The 17469-nt window shown below is 41.1% G+C and overlaps 1 protein-coding gene across 3 annotated transcripts in view; it reads left to right on the top strand.

The window, feature by feature from the left end:
* LOC144668639 (protein transport protein Sec24C-like) overlaps positions 1 to 17469 on the top strand; it is a 76307-nt gene that overhangs the window by 33996 nt on the left and 24842 nt on the right. For 2 of the 3 annotated variants that reach the window (XM_078530883.1, XM_078530882.1), the window contains 6 exons: positions 967 to 1035; positions 2488 to 2599; positions 4663 to 4790; positions 13406 to 13544; positions 14109 to 14224; positions 15403 to 15527. In XM_078530883.1, the coding sequence (XP_078387009.1) occupies positions 967 to 1035; positions 2488 to 2599; positions 4663 to 4790; positions 13406 to 13544; positions 14109 to 14224; positions 15403 to 15527 (689 nt within the window). The remainder of the gene's footprint in view (positions 1 to 966; positions 1036 to 2487; positions 2600 to 4662; positions 4791 to 13405; positions 13545 to 14108; positions 14225 to 15402; positions 15528 to 17469) is intronic. The other variant, XM_078530884.1, reaches the window with a different exon arrangement.

Genomic DNA, 17469 nt, shown 5'->3' with positions numbered 1-17469 from the left:
GTTGGTGATCACAGATCTTGTATCTTTGGACCTTATGTCCAGTTTCTGGGGAAGGTACTGGCTGTGCTCTCAATTGTTATTTGCTCTAAGTAAATTGCTGTCAGCCTCTTCCTGCAACTGCCTCACTCCAACTGATCCATTTAAGGAAATATTAACAAAAAGCCATTGAACAAGAATCTAGTTTAAATGATAGTCCAGGAACAGCCAGCATCCTGGAGTGTTCCTGAGGTTTATGTAGACATGCAGAACTTGAATGGAAGCCTTGGATAGCAGGAAGTAAATTATCAGTTGCAGTTAATTTTTTTGTCACGTCACACCATCTTGGCAGGTTCTTGGGAGTAAAGTCTGGTTAGGGTGCTTTAACTGTCAAAACGTCACTAACTGCTTCCCAGATTGAGAGGTTCCTCTGCTGTCATCACCTTTACACAGCCGATATTTAATAATACAGAGGTTGTAGATTCTCAATAGTCTGGACAACTCAGAACTCTCGGCTGGATATGTTTAGGTAAGTGGCTTGAAGGAGACTGAAAAGGAGACTAAAAAGGGGCATTAAAACTTTACATCAAAGAAGCTTGAATGAATACGATCACGCTGTATTTCTGTTTAAAAAAATACTTTTGTCTAATTTCTCTGAGTTAACATTGGGCAGGTACAAAGTTGAGAAGCTATAACACTGTTTTTGCTTATGAAATTATCACTCTTACCAGAATATTTTTTAAAAACTCGCAATCTTGCTTTGAGCTTTTTAATATTAAAGCTATGAAATGTGAAGAGCCCTGCATATGGCATTAAAATGAACAGATAACCAGTTTAACTGAATAACACAGCTTGCATGTGCAATGATGTATGTGTGAACGTATGTCAAAGGACTTGCTGATTTGGCACCATTAGTGTGGGAAGATAGAAGTAACAATTGTTACTCTTCTGTTTCTCTCCTATTTTGCTGCTCATTTGTGCCTTTTTAAGCAACTTAATGAACTGCCACCTCAACAGAAAACAAGACATAGAATAGATCCAGATGCAATTCCTAGTCCAGTAAGTCTGCTTGTATGTATGTATGTATGTGTGCTGTTACTTTCTGCATTGCTGCCTTTGCTTTTAATTCCAAAAGGCTTGTTGATTTTCATATGTCAGATACGTGCTGTAAGGTCACAAAATCTTGTTAGCTTAATTGCACTTCACTCTCTACATCCCACTTTACAATACTACATTATTGCATCAGTTAAATGACTTAACACCAAATTGTACCTCTTCCAGGTGAATTTTTACAATGCAAATCTTTCTGACGGTACCAAATAACTCCTGGATTGTTGATCAAATTATCCTGGTGATCTATTTTGGTACCTTACTGACGGTAGTAGTTACAGTTGTACAGCTAAAAATCAGATCAAAACTTGCCGACTTCAGCTTGGTGAACATTTGTGGTCTTAGCTTTAATTTGCAGCACTGACTAACTTTGTTTTTTTGTTAAAGTCACTGTTCTTTCCCATTACACCTACATCAATAGCCTGTTCAAAGAAAGTAGATCATTTTGGCTCTTCCACATTCATTTCATTGTTTCCCAAGTCATACACAAGAGCCAGCAACCCTCTTGTAATTTTTGCCTTGTTTTGTTTATGTTAATGGCTGCAGAATACTTAGTTTACTAGTTAACAGTAATATTAATGGGGGAGGGTGTAAAGTAGAATAACTTAAGGCAATATTAAATCAGTCACAGTATTCTAACAGCATGTGCCTGCTGAGAAAGCTAACTAAGATTAGAGGAGTCATTTGTGCTTTGGTACTGAATTTCAGAACGTAAATGTGGCTAAGTTTAATGAATGCAATAAATGAATGTATTTGCGTTTGGAACATTTGTAATCTAATTGAATGCTAGTACTGAATGAGAGCCTCATCTCTTTTGGAGTAACTATAGTCACTCTCCAACCCATCAAGTTGCTTTTGGTTAACAAGCAATGCCAGCTACTTCATAATATTTTAAGTTCCTGCTTGCTAAGTTGATTCATGGTGTATAAACAATTCATGTCAAGCATTTGTACTTTGCTCCCACTACAAATTTCCACTGCTCCTTGCACTCACTGGCAATTTGTCCCCAGCTCACTTGATGTTGACCCATGCACTTCTTAGCAGCAACCACTGAGCAATGATCAGGATTGGGAACCTCTGCCTATTTCTTCTTCTTCTCCAGGAGTTCTAAAGCCAGTTGTGGCCATGTAGCCACCCTGGCTGAGATCAGCTAACTCCGCACAGACCAGGGATCACACCTGGAACCTTCCTGGCCTCTGGCTCAGTATTACACCAAGCAGTGTTTGTTCACTGAAGTGTTGGGGGAGCACTGTTAAATGTTTGTTTAGTTTTACGTGATAGTGATGTTGCTTATATCCTTTTATACCAGGGGTTAATGCATTTAAATACACCTCCAAATTAAAATGAACGCCTTTGGGTTTTATTGAATGACAGTTTGTAATGCATTGTGTGCTATGACAGATTCAAGTGATTGAAGATGATAAGTCAAACAGAGGATCTGAGCCATTCTCGACTGGTGTAAGAGGCCAAGTTCCACCACTTGTTACTACTGACTTTGTGGTAAAAGATCAAGGTAATGTCCCATTGTTCATGTCTTCAGTATTTCACTTTGTGGTAACACTGCTTATAAGCAAAGCATATTTTGTTACAGGAATGGCAGCCTTCACGTCACCCTGTTCGTTACAAATTAATCCACATATCTTTATGTTGTCAAGGATTTAATGTTTTTCATATTGGCATAAGATCAACATCTTAACGTTTGTAATAGATGAGATCAATCTTTAAAGACTCACGCATGCTGTTTTTCACATGTCTTAGACTCTGTTTTCCAACAGTACAATATCAATAAAAGCTTTAGTTGGATTATGGATATGGAGCAAGTTAGAAAGAAATTTTTGAATCCAAAGGAGAGAAATCTAAAAATAGGATGTACTTGATAATTTGGAAATATAATGAGAAGTTGTTTGGCCGCTTGATATCTTCATTCAAGAGTTGAATTGGATTGTTTCTTTCCCTCTGAACCAGCCAGTGCCTTACTGTTTGTCTTCGGTAGTCCTCAGGAAAGGAATGGTCATCATAATCCATTTTTTTTGTTTTTTAATCAAGAAAATTCTTTGGAACAAAACTTGAAAAATATTCCAAGCCCCACTCACTGAGGACTTCATCCTAGCATCTTTTACAGCCAGACGTCTGCAGTTTCTCAACAATAAACCCCACTGGCCTAACATGTCCTAGACTGGCGCAGTTCCTTTCAGGATGAAAATAAAAGCTAAGGGATAAGAAAAGCCATTCAGTCCATCACTCATCCCTCCTCCAGTCACAGCATCTCTTCGCATTTAGAATAACTCCAGTATACATTCCTTGATGATCTTACCTGGTAAATTTGTGCAAGCAGTTCTCACCCTGAGTTATCCTTGATTCTGGTCCACATATAGTTTTTACTAATTTCCTCTGTATGTAGCTTAAAATTACAGTAATCTAGCTTTACCTCCTCTCTACAGTATGATATTTGGTTTTTCAAGTTCCCTCTGTTAACTGTTTCTCTAGAATGTTAAGCTTAATGTTTCCTCATAGCTCACCCACTTGACACTTGGAATCAGTCTTACTCCATCCTGTGACCAAAGCTCAACACTAACTTCCAAACATGGTAAAAGCAAGCCTTTATAAACTTGTATTCCACTACTCTCGCTCTGTATCCCAATGTTCTATTTTCTTTTTAAATTGTATGTTGGGAAATACCTGTCTCCAATTACCCTTGGCCCCCTACTAAGCTTTCCTGCGCTAATAAGTCCGTTCATTATGGCCTTCACCCATTTTTCCAACTTATGTGTGGCACCAGAGTACCAGATGTCATTTGCCCAATTGCGTAACTGATGTAAATTATTTTTCAAATCTTTGCTGCCTTTTTTTTTTGCTGCTTCTCCATCCCGTCAACCAAATCTATGGAAGGCATTGTAGCTCAATAAAATTAACCACTAGCCAGATGGGACTAGCTGGGAATGCAGGTGTGACCAGTGTAATTGCATTTCTGATTGATTGAAAAAACCTAATCTTGTTGGGCCTGTAATCTCAATATTTGTATTCACACAGTGTATGCATGTTTACTTAAAAACTTTGTGTGTTTGTTGGTAAAATGCTAAGACCAAAACCTGTTATGAGTGCTTCACTCCCTTTGTTACTGAACAATGTTGAATGTTGAAGTAAATATACTTCAAGGAATAAAGTGAAGTAAATTTACTCTGTATTGCACAATTATTTTCTACAAAGATTAGTACATATTGATAAAATATCGTGACCATAGCCACACCTCTAATTAGTTGGTGATTTTTATTGGACTGTATTGGAATCAGGAATATGTGGCTGGAAACTATCTTTAAAACGTTGCATTTGAATAGATCACTGGTATATCTGTGGTATATGGTATATCTGTGGTATATGGTACATGTTCTCATTTTCCTTTGGGGTTAGTGGAGAAGAATTTATTTTAAAATTAGCGAATTTTGCTTTTATTTGGATTATTGAGCACTAAGTTGCTAACAAAACAGCTCCTTGGTATTCCACTGCGCAATGCAACTTTGCTCTTCTAGAAGTAGTGTTCTTTTTAAATGTTACACCTTGTCTGTGCTTGCCTTGCAGGGAATTCAAGTCCTCGTTTTATTCGATGTGCAGCTTACAATCTGCCTTGCACTTCAGATATGGCAAAACAATGCCAAGTCCCCCTCACTGCAGTTATTAAACCGCTTGCTACATTACCAGCTGACGAGGTAATTGTTTGTATTGTATTTTTCCATATGCTTCTAGGTTTAAATTATGTTTTTTTATTTAGCAGGTTATACTCTTTTTCAAACCTGTCTCGATTGACTTTTCACCTCCCGGCATATATATATCAGAACAAAGCATGGGAGTCTTAATGTAAGCAGCATCTCTTTGCAGTTTGCAAAAGTCCACCAGCTTTGAATACCTCAGCTGGAATACCATCAGTCAGCAAGCTTTGTTGTTCTTGATTTGTTTGATTGCTTGTTGCAGCTCTCCCATCTATGCTGGTTCACTAATGGATTCTACCACAGGGAACTGGGAGATAGCCTGGAGAGTATCAGCTGCTACTGTAGATACATCAAGACTTAATTAGACTTAGTTCCTCTGGCTCCATGCGTAGCAAGACTGGCCCATTGCAGTGTGTTTTGCTCCAACCCAGGTGGTTTCCCACTTTTAAAGGTCCTCCTTAAATGTACTTTGCCAGGTCTTCTTTGGCCAACCCCGTCACCCTCATCTCTCTGGTCGTATCCATTCTACTGCCACTCTCGGGGGGGGTGCATGTGCATCAAGACTGCATGCATTAATCCTACAGATTTGGGAGGAAAACGAACTCTCTCTTCCACCTCTGTCCCCCCTCCCCCAAACAACTTCAGGAATTGTAGCTATCTTCAAGAAGGGGAATAAATCATGCTGTCGAAACTATTGAGGCATTTCCCACTTGTTCATAGCAGGGAATTTCCTGATGCGCATTCTCCTGAATCACCTACTTCCAGTGGCTGAGGAGATCCTCCCAGAGTCAGGCTTTAGACTGTACAAAGGAACCTCTGACATTGTCTTTGTAGCTGGTTGAATCCAAAAAGAATATCAAGAACAACACCATGAACCCTTCGATAAAAGCAAAATACTGCGGATGCTGGAAACCTGAAACAAAAACAAAAATTGCTGGAAAAACTCAGCAGGTCTGACAGCATCTGTGGAAAGGAAGACAGAGTTAATGTTTCGAGTCTGTATGACTCTTCATCAAAACTAAAGAGGATTAAGAAATGTGGTGAAATATAAGCTGTTTAAGGGGGGTGGGACAGGTGGAGCTAGATAGAGGGCCAGTGATAGGTGGAGGCAAAGGAGAGATAGCCAAAGATGTCATAAACAAGAGGACAAAGGGGTGTTGACTGTCGTGATATTAGCTAAAGGATGTGCAAGTGACAGATGGCCCGGGTGGGATGGGGGGGAAGGGATCGAAATAGGCTAAAAGGTGGAGATAAAACAATGGGTGGAAATAAATTTTTTAAATAATAATAGAAATAGGTGGGAAAAGAAAAATATAATTATTATTAGAAAAAAGGGGGTGAGGATGGAGGAGAGAGTTCAAGATCTGAAGTTGTTGAACTCAGTGTTAAGTCTGGAAGGCACATTTGCCAATGATCACCCAAAAGATTTTATTCTACATTGAAACATTCTCAGGGAGACAACTATTCACCTGGCTGACATTTGCTTTTATTCCTTCATGGGATGTGAGTGTCTTTGCCATCGAAGGTGTTGACTTGAACTGCTGCAGTCCATCTGATGCATCCACAGTGCTGTTAAGGAGCGAGTTCCAGGGTTTTGACTCGTTGACAGTGAAGGAATGGCAGTATAATACCAAGTATGGATGGTGTGTGACTTGGATGGGAACTTGCAGGTGGCGGTGTGTCTGCTGCCCTTGTCTTTCTAGGTGGCAGAGGTCGCTGGTTTGGAAGGTGCTGTCGAAGGAGCCTTGGTGAGTTGCTGCAACGCACTTGTGGATGGTGCATACTGCTGCTGCTGTGTACCGGTGGTGGATGGTGTGCTGTCAAGCGGGCTGCTGCTTCTTGAATGGCGTTGAATTTTTTGAGTGTTATTGCCAATCACAATTTTTAACGTTAGCTTAAATACCCTGATAGATGGCCTTTTGATTCAGTGATTCGATGAGCCTTGCGGATGAAGAATGGGTTAGGATCATGGCTTTGTGTTGAATCAGGAAGGCAGTTCTGACATGGCGGTCAGCTTCATCCCTTTTAAACTGAATTAGGAAGATGAAAATTGATTGTGTTCTTCAGTCCGAATTGTAAACCTGGGAACCCTGCTAAGAGTGTGCATATGTGGAATGCCCTGGAGATGGCCAGAATCCTGTAATTATCTAAGACAGGACTGAATATTTTCATGGCAGGATATTAAGTTCTGTCTGGATTTGTGGACTCAAACAGGCTAAACATCCTTCCTGGCTTGTGATGAGACAGAGAGCACCCTGTGCCATTCTGTACACGTGAATAGTGGGTGGCTGGCTGGCTTGTTCAGGAATTAGTCCCCCGACAGAATTGATGCCTTTAGGAAGAGAAAGGAGAAAATTGACAAGAAGAAGAAAGTAAGAGTTTGTGTGGTCCTGCAGACAGTTTTATTGGACACATTAATAAAAGCAAAATACTGTGTATCTGGAAATCTGAAACAAAAACAGAAAATGCTGGAAGAAGGGTCATGCGGACTCGAAACGTCAACTGTTTCTCGTTCCACAGATGCTGTCAGACCTGCTGAGTTTTTCCAGCATTTTCTGTTTTTGTCATTGGACTCATTGTTTCCTTCATCATTTAAACATTTTCAGTCATGGATTTCTGCATTTCCAGACTTAGTTACAGTGATTGTCCTAACAGGATGAAATTTCATCGGAAATTTTCAAATCAGTGATACAAATGACATCCTTGGGGGCAAGGGGACCATGAATTAGAGGCTTTTTGTGAGAATTTAATACTCAATAAGGAAACACTTATTTTTCTACTCTGTCTTTTTCTTCTCATCATATCGTCTTTATCCAATCTTGGAGTTTACTTCCATCTGTTTCTCTCCCTATCTGACCTTTTCTTCCTTACTGTATTCTCATACGAACATACGAATTAGGAGCAGGAGTAGGCCACTCAGCCCCACGAGCCTGCTCCGCCATTCAATAAGATCATGGCTGATCTGAATTTAACCTCAACCCCACGTTCCTGCCTACCCCCCCGATAACCTTTCAACCCCTTATTACTCAAGAATCTTCCTATCTCTGCCTTAAAAATATTCAAAGAATCTGCTTCCGCTACCTTTTGAGGAAGAGTTTTCTGAAGACACACTACCCTCTGAGAGAAAATATTTCTCCTCATCTCTGTCTTAAATGTACGGCCCCTTATTTTTAAACAGTGATCCCTTGTTCTAGATTCTCCCACAAGAGGAAACACCCTCCCCATATCCACCCTGTCAAGACCCCTCTCAGTCTTAAAAGTTTCAATTAAGTTACCTCTTACTACTCTTCTGCACTTTCTTCCGCACTCACTCTCTCTCTCTCTCTCCCACCCCCACCATTAAAGCAGGCAATGTTGGATTTTTTGAGGTGATATGGTACCCTCATGTTCTATTTCATTTCTGAGCAGCTCATTCCACCTCTCCTAGTCAGCAGGAGTCAGACATGATACTGAATTTGTTGAATTTTCCGTTATTCCACAATATGCCTATAAAATTAGATCCGACTGTAAGTGGGTCAGTCTGTGTAGCTGCCAATGTGTAGAATTGCATTCCAAGTAGTAGCAGGAAGTTTGTGTCTGTGGAATCTCTCTAAATTTAGCTTCCTTATCCATAGGTTTTGTACGTTGGTGGGGGGGTGGGGGGGGAGACTAGCACCCACTTGCTTCTCAGAAACTTATTTCCGAGAGATTAAATGTGCCCTGGGCATCAATAGTTTACTTTATTAAAGACCTAATTTGCCACTGTTTGCTGTCAAGTTCACGTGAGTGATGGTTTCTTTGCTGCCAGTGTCACTGTGCTCAAGCAATGGATAGAACGTGCTGCCTTTTAAATTAATGAAGTTTTATCTTGTTGAAGTCCTTTGTGACAATGGTTCCATTTTGTCTGGTGCAGCTGTTGAGATAAATCCAGAAGCTGTAAGTGACACCAGGCATTGGAGGTTAGATCAGCACATTTGATTTAGACATTTCAAATTCCTGGATCATGCACTTGTGAGGTGCGGTTAATACCATCAGCATGGATTGCATTTTTCCCCTTTTGGAATTAGGAAAAAATCTTGGGTTGGAATAGATCAAGGATTACACCGTGCATGTTTCCAAGATAGGGAGTCTGAAATCGTTTGACATGAAACTAATTAACTGCTGCTATAAAATCCAATAGTACATTGTCCACTGATGTGCCAATTATTTTTTTGAGGCTCCAATATGAAAGAAGCTAGAGTAATTTCACTGCATCATTGAAGCTAAACAAGACATCCAATTCCCTGTATTGCCATGAAAGGATTTGGCCACTGGAGTATAGCAAGTCTACTCATCTGATACTTACTGCTTCTTGTTAAACTGTGATGGTTATTTACCTCGCATAGCCCATTTATCCAGAAATGATTGAGTTAACATGGGCAGGAAAATGTAAAGATTAGGTTAATTTTCTACCCAATTAAATATTGAAATATGACGTGGTTGAGGGAGGTGCAGGATTGGCAGGTCAACATTCCGGGATATAGAATCTTCAGGCGAGGCAGGGGAGGGGGTAAAAGAGGAGGAGGCATTGCATTATTAGTTAAGGAGTCAGTTACTGCAGTAAGGAGAGATGATATCTTGGAGGGGACATCGAATGAAGCTTTGAGGGTAGAGCTTAGGAATAAAAAAAGTGGCAGCCACATTGTTAGGTGTTTATTATAGACATCCAGATAGTCAGCGGGAAATTGAGGGGCAAATATGTGCACAATTCGCGGAGGTGTTTAAAAACAATAACAATAGGATAATTATATTAGGTGATTTCAGCTTTCCCAACATTAATTGGGATAGACATAGCGTTAAGGGCTTGGATGGAGTGGATTTCTTGAAATGGGGCACTGCTGGACTAATTCTGGGGAATGAAGCCAGACAGGTGGTTGAGGTGGTGGTGGGGGAGCATTTTAGTGATAGCGACCACAACATGGTACAATTTAAGCTTGCTATGGACAAAGAAATAGACAAGTTGCAAAAAATGTTTTGGATTGGGGGAGAGTGGATTTTAGTAAAATAAGGAAAGATCTGGCCATGTTAGACTGGGAACAGCTACTTGTGGGGAATCTACAGAAGAGCAGTGGCGGTGGGGGTGGCGTTCAAAAAGGAAATGGGGATGGTACAGGCTCAACATGCTCCCTCTAGGGTGATAGGAAAGAGTAACAAGCCCAGAGAACCATGGATGACCAGAGATATTCAGGATATGATGAGAAGGAAAAGCGAGGCTTTTAGCAGGTACAAGGGAAGCAAATCGGCGAAGGCATTAGTCGAGTACAAAAAGTGCAGGGTGGAGTTTAAGAAAGCAATTAGGAGAGCAAAGAGGGGATATGAGAAAGCTCTGGCTGATAAAAGTAGGGAAAATCCCAAGATATTCGATAAGTATATCAATGGGAAGAGGATAATCAGGAAAAGAGTAGAGCCCATTAGGGATCAAAGGGGCAATCTATGGGTGGAGCCAGAGGACATCGGTAGAGTGTTGAACGAAAACTTCACATCCGTCTTCACCCAAGAGAATGAGGATGAAGGTATCGAACTCGGGGAGAGAAACTGCGAGGTTCTTAAGCAAATTGATATAGGGAGTGACAAGATATTGGAGGTGTTGGCAGGCTTAAAAGTGGACAAATCTCCAGGTCTGGATGATTTGTGTCCCAGACTGCTGAGGGAGGCAAGGGAGGAGAGTGCAGGGGCTCTGACCCAAATTTTTAATTCCTCTCTGTCCCTGGGGGGGGATTGCCAGTGGACTGGAGAACAGCTAATGTGGTTCCACTATTTAAGAAGGGCTGTAGAGATAAGCCAGGAAACTACAGGCCAGTGAGTCTCAAGTCAGTGGTAGGGAAACTATTGGAGAAAATTCTGAAGGAGAGAATCTATCTCCACCTGGAGAGGCAAGGTTTGATCAGGATAGTCAGCATGGCTTTGTCAGAGAGAGGTTATGCCTAACAAATTTGATTGAATTTTTTGAGGAGATGACCAGGTGTGTAGATGACGGTAGTGTAGTTGATATAGTTTATATGGATTTCAGCAAAGCCTTTGACAAGGTCCCACACGGGAGACTTATAAAGAAGACAAATGCACATGGGATACAGGGTAATTTGATAAGGTGGATTCAAATTGACTTAATTGTAGGAGACAGAGGGTGATAACAGAAGGCTGCTTTAGTGACTGGAAGCCAGTGTCCAGTGGTGTACCACAGGGATCTGTGCTGGGTCTCCTATTATTCGTCATTTATATAAACAACGTAGATGACTATGTGGGGAGTAGGATTAATAAGTTTGCGGATGACACAAAGATTGGCCGGGTGGTTAACAGTGAGGTTGAGTGTCTTGGGCTCCAGGAAGATATAGATGGGATGGTCAAATGGGCAGATAAGAGGCAGATGGAATTTAACCCTGAAAAGTGTGAGGTGATAGATACACTTTGGTAGGAGTAATTTGACAAAGAAGTACTTAATGAACGGCAAGACACTAGGAAGTTCTGAGGAATAAAGGGACCTTGGCGTGTGTGTCCAGAGATCTCTGAAGGCGGAGGGGCATGTTAGTGGGGTGGTGAAAAAGGCATATGGGACACTTGCCTTTATCAATCAAGGCATAGATTACAAAAGTAGACAGGTCATGTTGGAGTTGTATAGAACCTTGGTGAGGCCACAGCTGGAGTACTGTGTGCAGTTCTGGTTGCCACGTCATAGGAAGGATGTGATTGCATTGGAGGGGTGCAGAGGAGATTCACCAGGATGCTGCCTGGGATGAAACATGTAAGTTATGAAGAGAGGTTGGATAGACTTGGGTTTTTTTCGTTGGAGCAGAGAAGACTGCGGGGCGACCTGATCAAGGTGTATAAGATTATGAGGGGCATGGACAGGGTGGATAGGGAGCAGCTGTTCCCCTTAGTTGAAAGGTCAGTCACGAGAGGACAGAAGTTCAAGGTGAGGGGCAGCAGGTTTAGGGGGGGATGTGAGGAAAAACATTTTTACCCAGAGGGTGGTGATGGTCTGGAATGCACTTCCTGGGAGGGTGGTGGAGGCGGGTTGCCTCACATCCTTTAAAAAGTACCTGGATGAGCACTTGGCACGTCATAACATTCAAGGCTATGGGCCAAGTGCTGGTAAATGGGATTAGGTAGGTCAGGTGTTTCTCACGTGTCGGTGCAGACCAGATGGGCCGAAGGGCCTCTTCTGCACTGTGAGATTCTGTGAAATATTTATTATGATGCAGGCAGTTTAGCCTGTCTGTTTGCAATTATCTCTTGACAAAGAAATTGCCTTTACGCACAATATACTTGGGATAGGTTTCTAGAATACTTGAAAACCAACAAGACCACAGGCCATATTTGCCTTAATGGAGTACCAAATCAGAAATTGTAAGGGAATGTCTTGTAAATAGTGACTATTGTATTGAATTTGATAGTTTCGCCCCAAAGCCACTGAGTGTCACAAACCAAGGTTTTAAATTTAAATAAGGCAGAGGTAAGAAATTAATTGACCCAAGTAAACTCAGCTAGACTGAGCTAAAAACAGACAGTGGAAAGTATTGATAGAAATCGTTGGTACAAAACAGACTCTTATAAGGCAAAGGCTCCACTTAATGTGGTTCAGCAACCATAATCAACAAATGAATGAAGGTTCAGCATCCAGCTGAAAGAAAGGCAACACCCAAACTTAACACAGAGAAAATCCAGTTTACTGGGAGCAGCAAGAAAATAATGAGGTGCACAATAGGAATATGAATAAAAAGCCTGTAGTAGATATCCAAACTAACAGCAAAAAAAATTACACACATATTCAGAGCAAGCATCTGTTAAATGGATTATGGTTCTGCCGAAGGGTCATGAAGACTCAAAACGTTAACTGATTTCTTCTCCACCGATGCTGCCAGACCTGCTGAGTTTTTCCAGGTAATTCTGTTTTTGAAATGGATTATGGGCCTATTTAAAAACAGACGTGATTACATTGGGCGTGCGGGAATGGTAGACTTGCTAATTGAGTTAAAAACAGAAAATGATGGAAATAGTTGGCAGGTCGGGCAGCATCTATGGAGAGACAAACCAAGCTAACGTTTTGAGCCGATGACTTTTTGGCACTCCAGTGACTTGATCAAATCATTTTGGCTGACACGAGTGCTGGATGGAGGGAATGCTAAATTGAAAGATGTGCTGTCTTTTGAAAGAGGCTTGAAAATGAGGCCCTGCCTGCCCCATAATACTGTTTGTAGAGACGGGGTGTTCTCCTGGTGGCCAGGTCACCATTATTCCCTGAATGAACACCACCAAAACAGATGATCTGATCATGTCCCCATTTGTTTGTTGCATCTTGTGCAAATTGACTGGCTTGTTTACCTATGCAATGAGTGAGGACACTTCAGAAATACTTGATTAAAGGTGCAAAGCTTGAGACATCAGGTGGATGTAAGCTGTGCCATATAAATGTACACTTGAGTATTTAAATGGTGGGTGTAAAGGTTTCGTTAACCAGTCTGAACTATTTTTAGTGTCTAATGTAATTGTTAAAAAAGTGGAAACATCTATCAACGTTTATGTTCCTGTAAATTTGACTTTTGTGCTGATGATTTGTGTCTTGATTCAAAGTAACTATATTAATTGTCTTTCTATCACAGGCACCTCCTTACATTGTAGATCATGGTAAGACAGGTCCAATAAGGTGCAATAGGTGCAAGGCTTACATGTGCCCCTACATGCAGTTTATTGAAGGTGGACGGAGGTTCCAGTGTGCATTCTGCAGCTGTGTCACTGAAGGTAAGCCCTTTTATTCCTTAAGAAACAAATTGTTGAGCTATTTGAATCCTCTTTATTTTGAAGTTCCATATAAGTTGCTTTTGGAGAATAGTATAGTCAAGTTGGCAAATCTCCATGCAGCACCTTGTTGAAGGTGAAGGTGACTGTGCTGAGCAGGTCAGGGACTACACTTCAAAGCATATGTGTTCTGTGACTGTTTTAACTTCACCACACACGCGGCACTGAAACTAACCGTCTGCTGGGCACGTGTAAATTTCAGTCTAAAAAGCCAATGATCATCTTGAACCGTGAATTTGTAACTCCTAGGCTATCTGTTCCACAGTACGTTTGGTGTGTCACTAGATATATGACGCCAGTTTTTGATGTTTTAAAATGCTTTTTCTGGGTTTGCATAACTTCAGTTTAAATGTAGTGGAATAGATAGAGGGGCGTGTGGGTTGACTTTTTAAAGTTAGTTTTCTAATGTGTGACTGATTTGCCCAAGTACCTTTTCCACCCTCCGTAATCGCTTGTTCTGGTGGCTCTGGTTTGTTTGTCCTGTAACTTGCATTTCTCTTTCCCTAGTACTGCCTCACTATTTCCAACATTTGGATCACACTGGCAAGCGAATGGACTACTATGACCGACCAGAACTGTCACTCGGTTCCTATGAATTTTTAGCTACTGTAGACTACTGCAAGGTATTTTATGGCACTGGTTGTATTTATTTATCTATTTCCCCTCCTGTGGTAGGTAAATTATAAGTTTGAAACCCTCCCCATTATAATTCCATCAGACACAATGGACAGAGGTTCCAGTGTACATTCTGCAACTGTGTCACTGAAAATAATACTTTTTATTCTTTGAAGCAAACTGTTGAGCTATTAGAATCCTCTTAATTTTGAACCCCCATATAAAATGCTATTGGCTACAATATATTCTGTAAATCTTGTGCAAGTTTTCTGATTTACGTTATTCCTATGATATATATCTTTCATATTGTGGCTTTAAATGATTCAGAATTTAGGTTAATTGTCCTCGGTCAATATATTTCTGTTTGAAAAATCTTTGCCAGTCTGTACTTTTGCAATTTAATGGTATCAAATAACGCAACAACCTAGAGAGAATTCAGACTTGTTATTGATACCCTGTGGTTTACACTGTCTAGTCAAGTTTGTGCACTGATTTGATTGTTGTCAGATACAGGAATGCACATAATCAGCAACTATTTTTATCTTGACGATTCCTGGGCTGCACCTTATTGCTGTGTTTGCTTTAATGTATGTCCATGGATGACTTTAAGCAATATCAGTAGCAATATATATGAATGGGAATAGTGATCAACTAGGGATATTCATTTGCAAGTTCACTTAGTAGTCCATTCTTACAGCAGATAATTGGGTAAAAATGTTTTTGGAATCACTGTTGTATGTTGGTGATTTATTAAAATTTACCAGTGGTTTTCTGCTTGAGTGTAGCCAATTTCATCAAGTTGTTTTTGAGGGAGGGGATGTGGGCATGGTAAAGCTGATGTGTTTAAGCATTTCTTCTAACTTATTCAAGATAAAACTCAAGGCAAGCCAACAACAACCCTATTTTCTCAACCTGGTAACAGCATCAGTGGAACTGTGCAATTTGTACAGGATTTCCACATCCTTAGCTATTTTTTTCCTCGTTTTCCTTGCTGAAGGCAGCGACTGATTCTTGGGGCAGCCCTTGTGTATGAAACTCTCCACTATGTTGCCTTAGCGGCTGTTCAGTTTGTGCCTGGGTAGTGAATGTTGCAGGTTCAGCAATGGCCAAGGTTGATGCAAGATGCTTTTCAGGAAATGGATTTGAGATCTTTCAACTGAAATCTCATAAAGGGTTTCTTTTACAGAACAACAAAATTCCTAATCCACCTGCTTTCATCTTTATGATTGATGTGTCTTACAATGCACTGAAGAGTGGGCTAGTTCACTTACTATGTGAAGAGCTTAAAAGTCTGTTGGATTACCTTCCAAGGTGAGAGGGCATTTACCATTGCTGTGTAAATGATAATAACAAAGCCTACTGTTGGTTTCTCAGTAATGGTGTTCTTATCATGTATCTGCCTAATTAAAACAAGTTGTCATCCACTCCAGTACGTAAAGTTATTATACTTTAAATGTATTCTTAAGCTTTTACTGTTCTAAAGAAAGCAGTCCCTGCTTCTCTAGTTTCCATGCAACTAAAGTTCCTCAGCCAAGTACCATTCCAGTAAATTTCCTCTGCACGCTCTCTAAAAGTCTTGCATCCTAAAGTGTGGCGCTCGGAATAGAACAGAGTACCCCAGCTGAGGCCTCACCAATGATGTGTAAAGGTTTAGCACAACCTTCCTTGCTTTTATACTCTCTGACTCTATAAAGCCAAAGATCCCATATGTATTTTTTTTTGAACAGCTTCATTGACTTATCCTGCTACCTTCAAATATTGTGTATGTAATCCACCAGGTCTTTCTGTTCCTGCACCCCCTTGAAAATTGTACCTAAGTCTCTATTTTGTTGCTTCTCATTCTTCCTTCCAAAACACATCATGTCACACTTCGCATTAAATTTAACCTGCCATGCGTGCTCCTGAAGTCTGTTACTATCCTCCCCATTCTTTACTATATTTCTGAATTTAGTGTCATCTGAAATCTTTGAAATTACTCCCTGTATACCCAAGTCCAGGTCATTAGTATTTATCAAAGAGCAATGATCCTAATACCAAAGCCTGGGAGACAGCACTGCACAATTCTATCCAGCCTGACAAAAAATCCGCTCAACACAATTATCTGCTTTTTGTCCTTCAGCCAATTTTACATCCACGCTACAAACTGCCCCAGCAATCCCCACTGAATTGGAGCATTTTGCTTATTTCAGTTCCTCGGGCTAGTGTCCTTGGCACAACCATCTTCATTTGCTTCATCCTAAGGTCAGAAGTGGGAATGTCCCCTGATGGATTGCACAATGTTCACCATTCGCAATGCCTCAGAAACTGAAGCAATCCATGCCCATATTCAGCAAGACCTGGACAATATTCAGACTTGGGCTGATGTGTGGTGTGAATGTTACTTGCCACTTAAGTGCCAGGCAAGGACCATATCCAATAAGAGAGAATCTAACCATCTACCCTTGACGTTCAATGGCATTGCCAGCACTGAATCCCCCATTATCAACACCCTGGGGATGACCTTTGTCCAGAAACTGAACTGGACCACCCATATAAATACTGTGGCTACAACAGCAGGTCAGAGGTTGAGAATTCTGTCGAGAGTAACTCACTACCTGACTCCCCATAGCCAGTCCATCATCCGCAAGGTACAGGTCAGGAGTCTGATGGAATACTCTCCACATGCCTGGATGAGCGTAGCCCCAAAACCACTCAAGAAGCTTGACACCATCCAGGGCAAAGGGGCCCTTTTGATTGATACATGTATCATGTCATGTCATGTATCGTCATGTCATGTCATGTATCGTCATGTCATGTCATGTATCGTCATGTCATGTCATGTATCGTGGTCATGGCTCTTCATGTCATGGCTCTTCATGTCATGTCATGGCTCTTCATGTCATGTCATGGCTCGTCATGTCATGTCATGGCTCGTCATGTCATGTCATGGCTCGTCATGTCATGTCATGGCGCGTTATGTCATGTCATGGCGCGTCATGGCATGTCATGTCATGGCGCGTCATGTCATGTCATGGCGCGTCATGTCTTGTCATGTCTCGTCATGTCACGTCATGTCATGTATCATCCACCACTTTCAACATCCACTCCCTGAACCGCTGATGCACAGCAGCAGCAGTGTACACCATCTACAAGTTGCACCCAGCAACTCAGTAAGGCTCCTTCAACAGCACCTTCCAAACCCGTGACCTCTACCACTTGGAAGGATAAGAGTAGCGGATGCACTGGAACACCATGACCTGGAAGTTCCTCTCCA

The sequence above is a fragment of the Cetorhinus maximus genome, chromosome 27 (genome assembly GCF_964194155.1).
Source record: "Cetorhinus maximus chromosome 27, sCetMax3.hap1.1, whole genome shotgun sequence".
Classification (NCBI taxonomy): Eukaryota; Metazoa; Chordata; class Chondrichthyes; order Lamniformes; family Cetorhinidae; genus Cetorhinus; species Cetorhinus maximus.
This window is presented reverse-complemented; position numbering and strand designations above follow the sequence as displayed.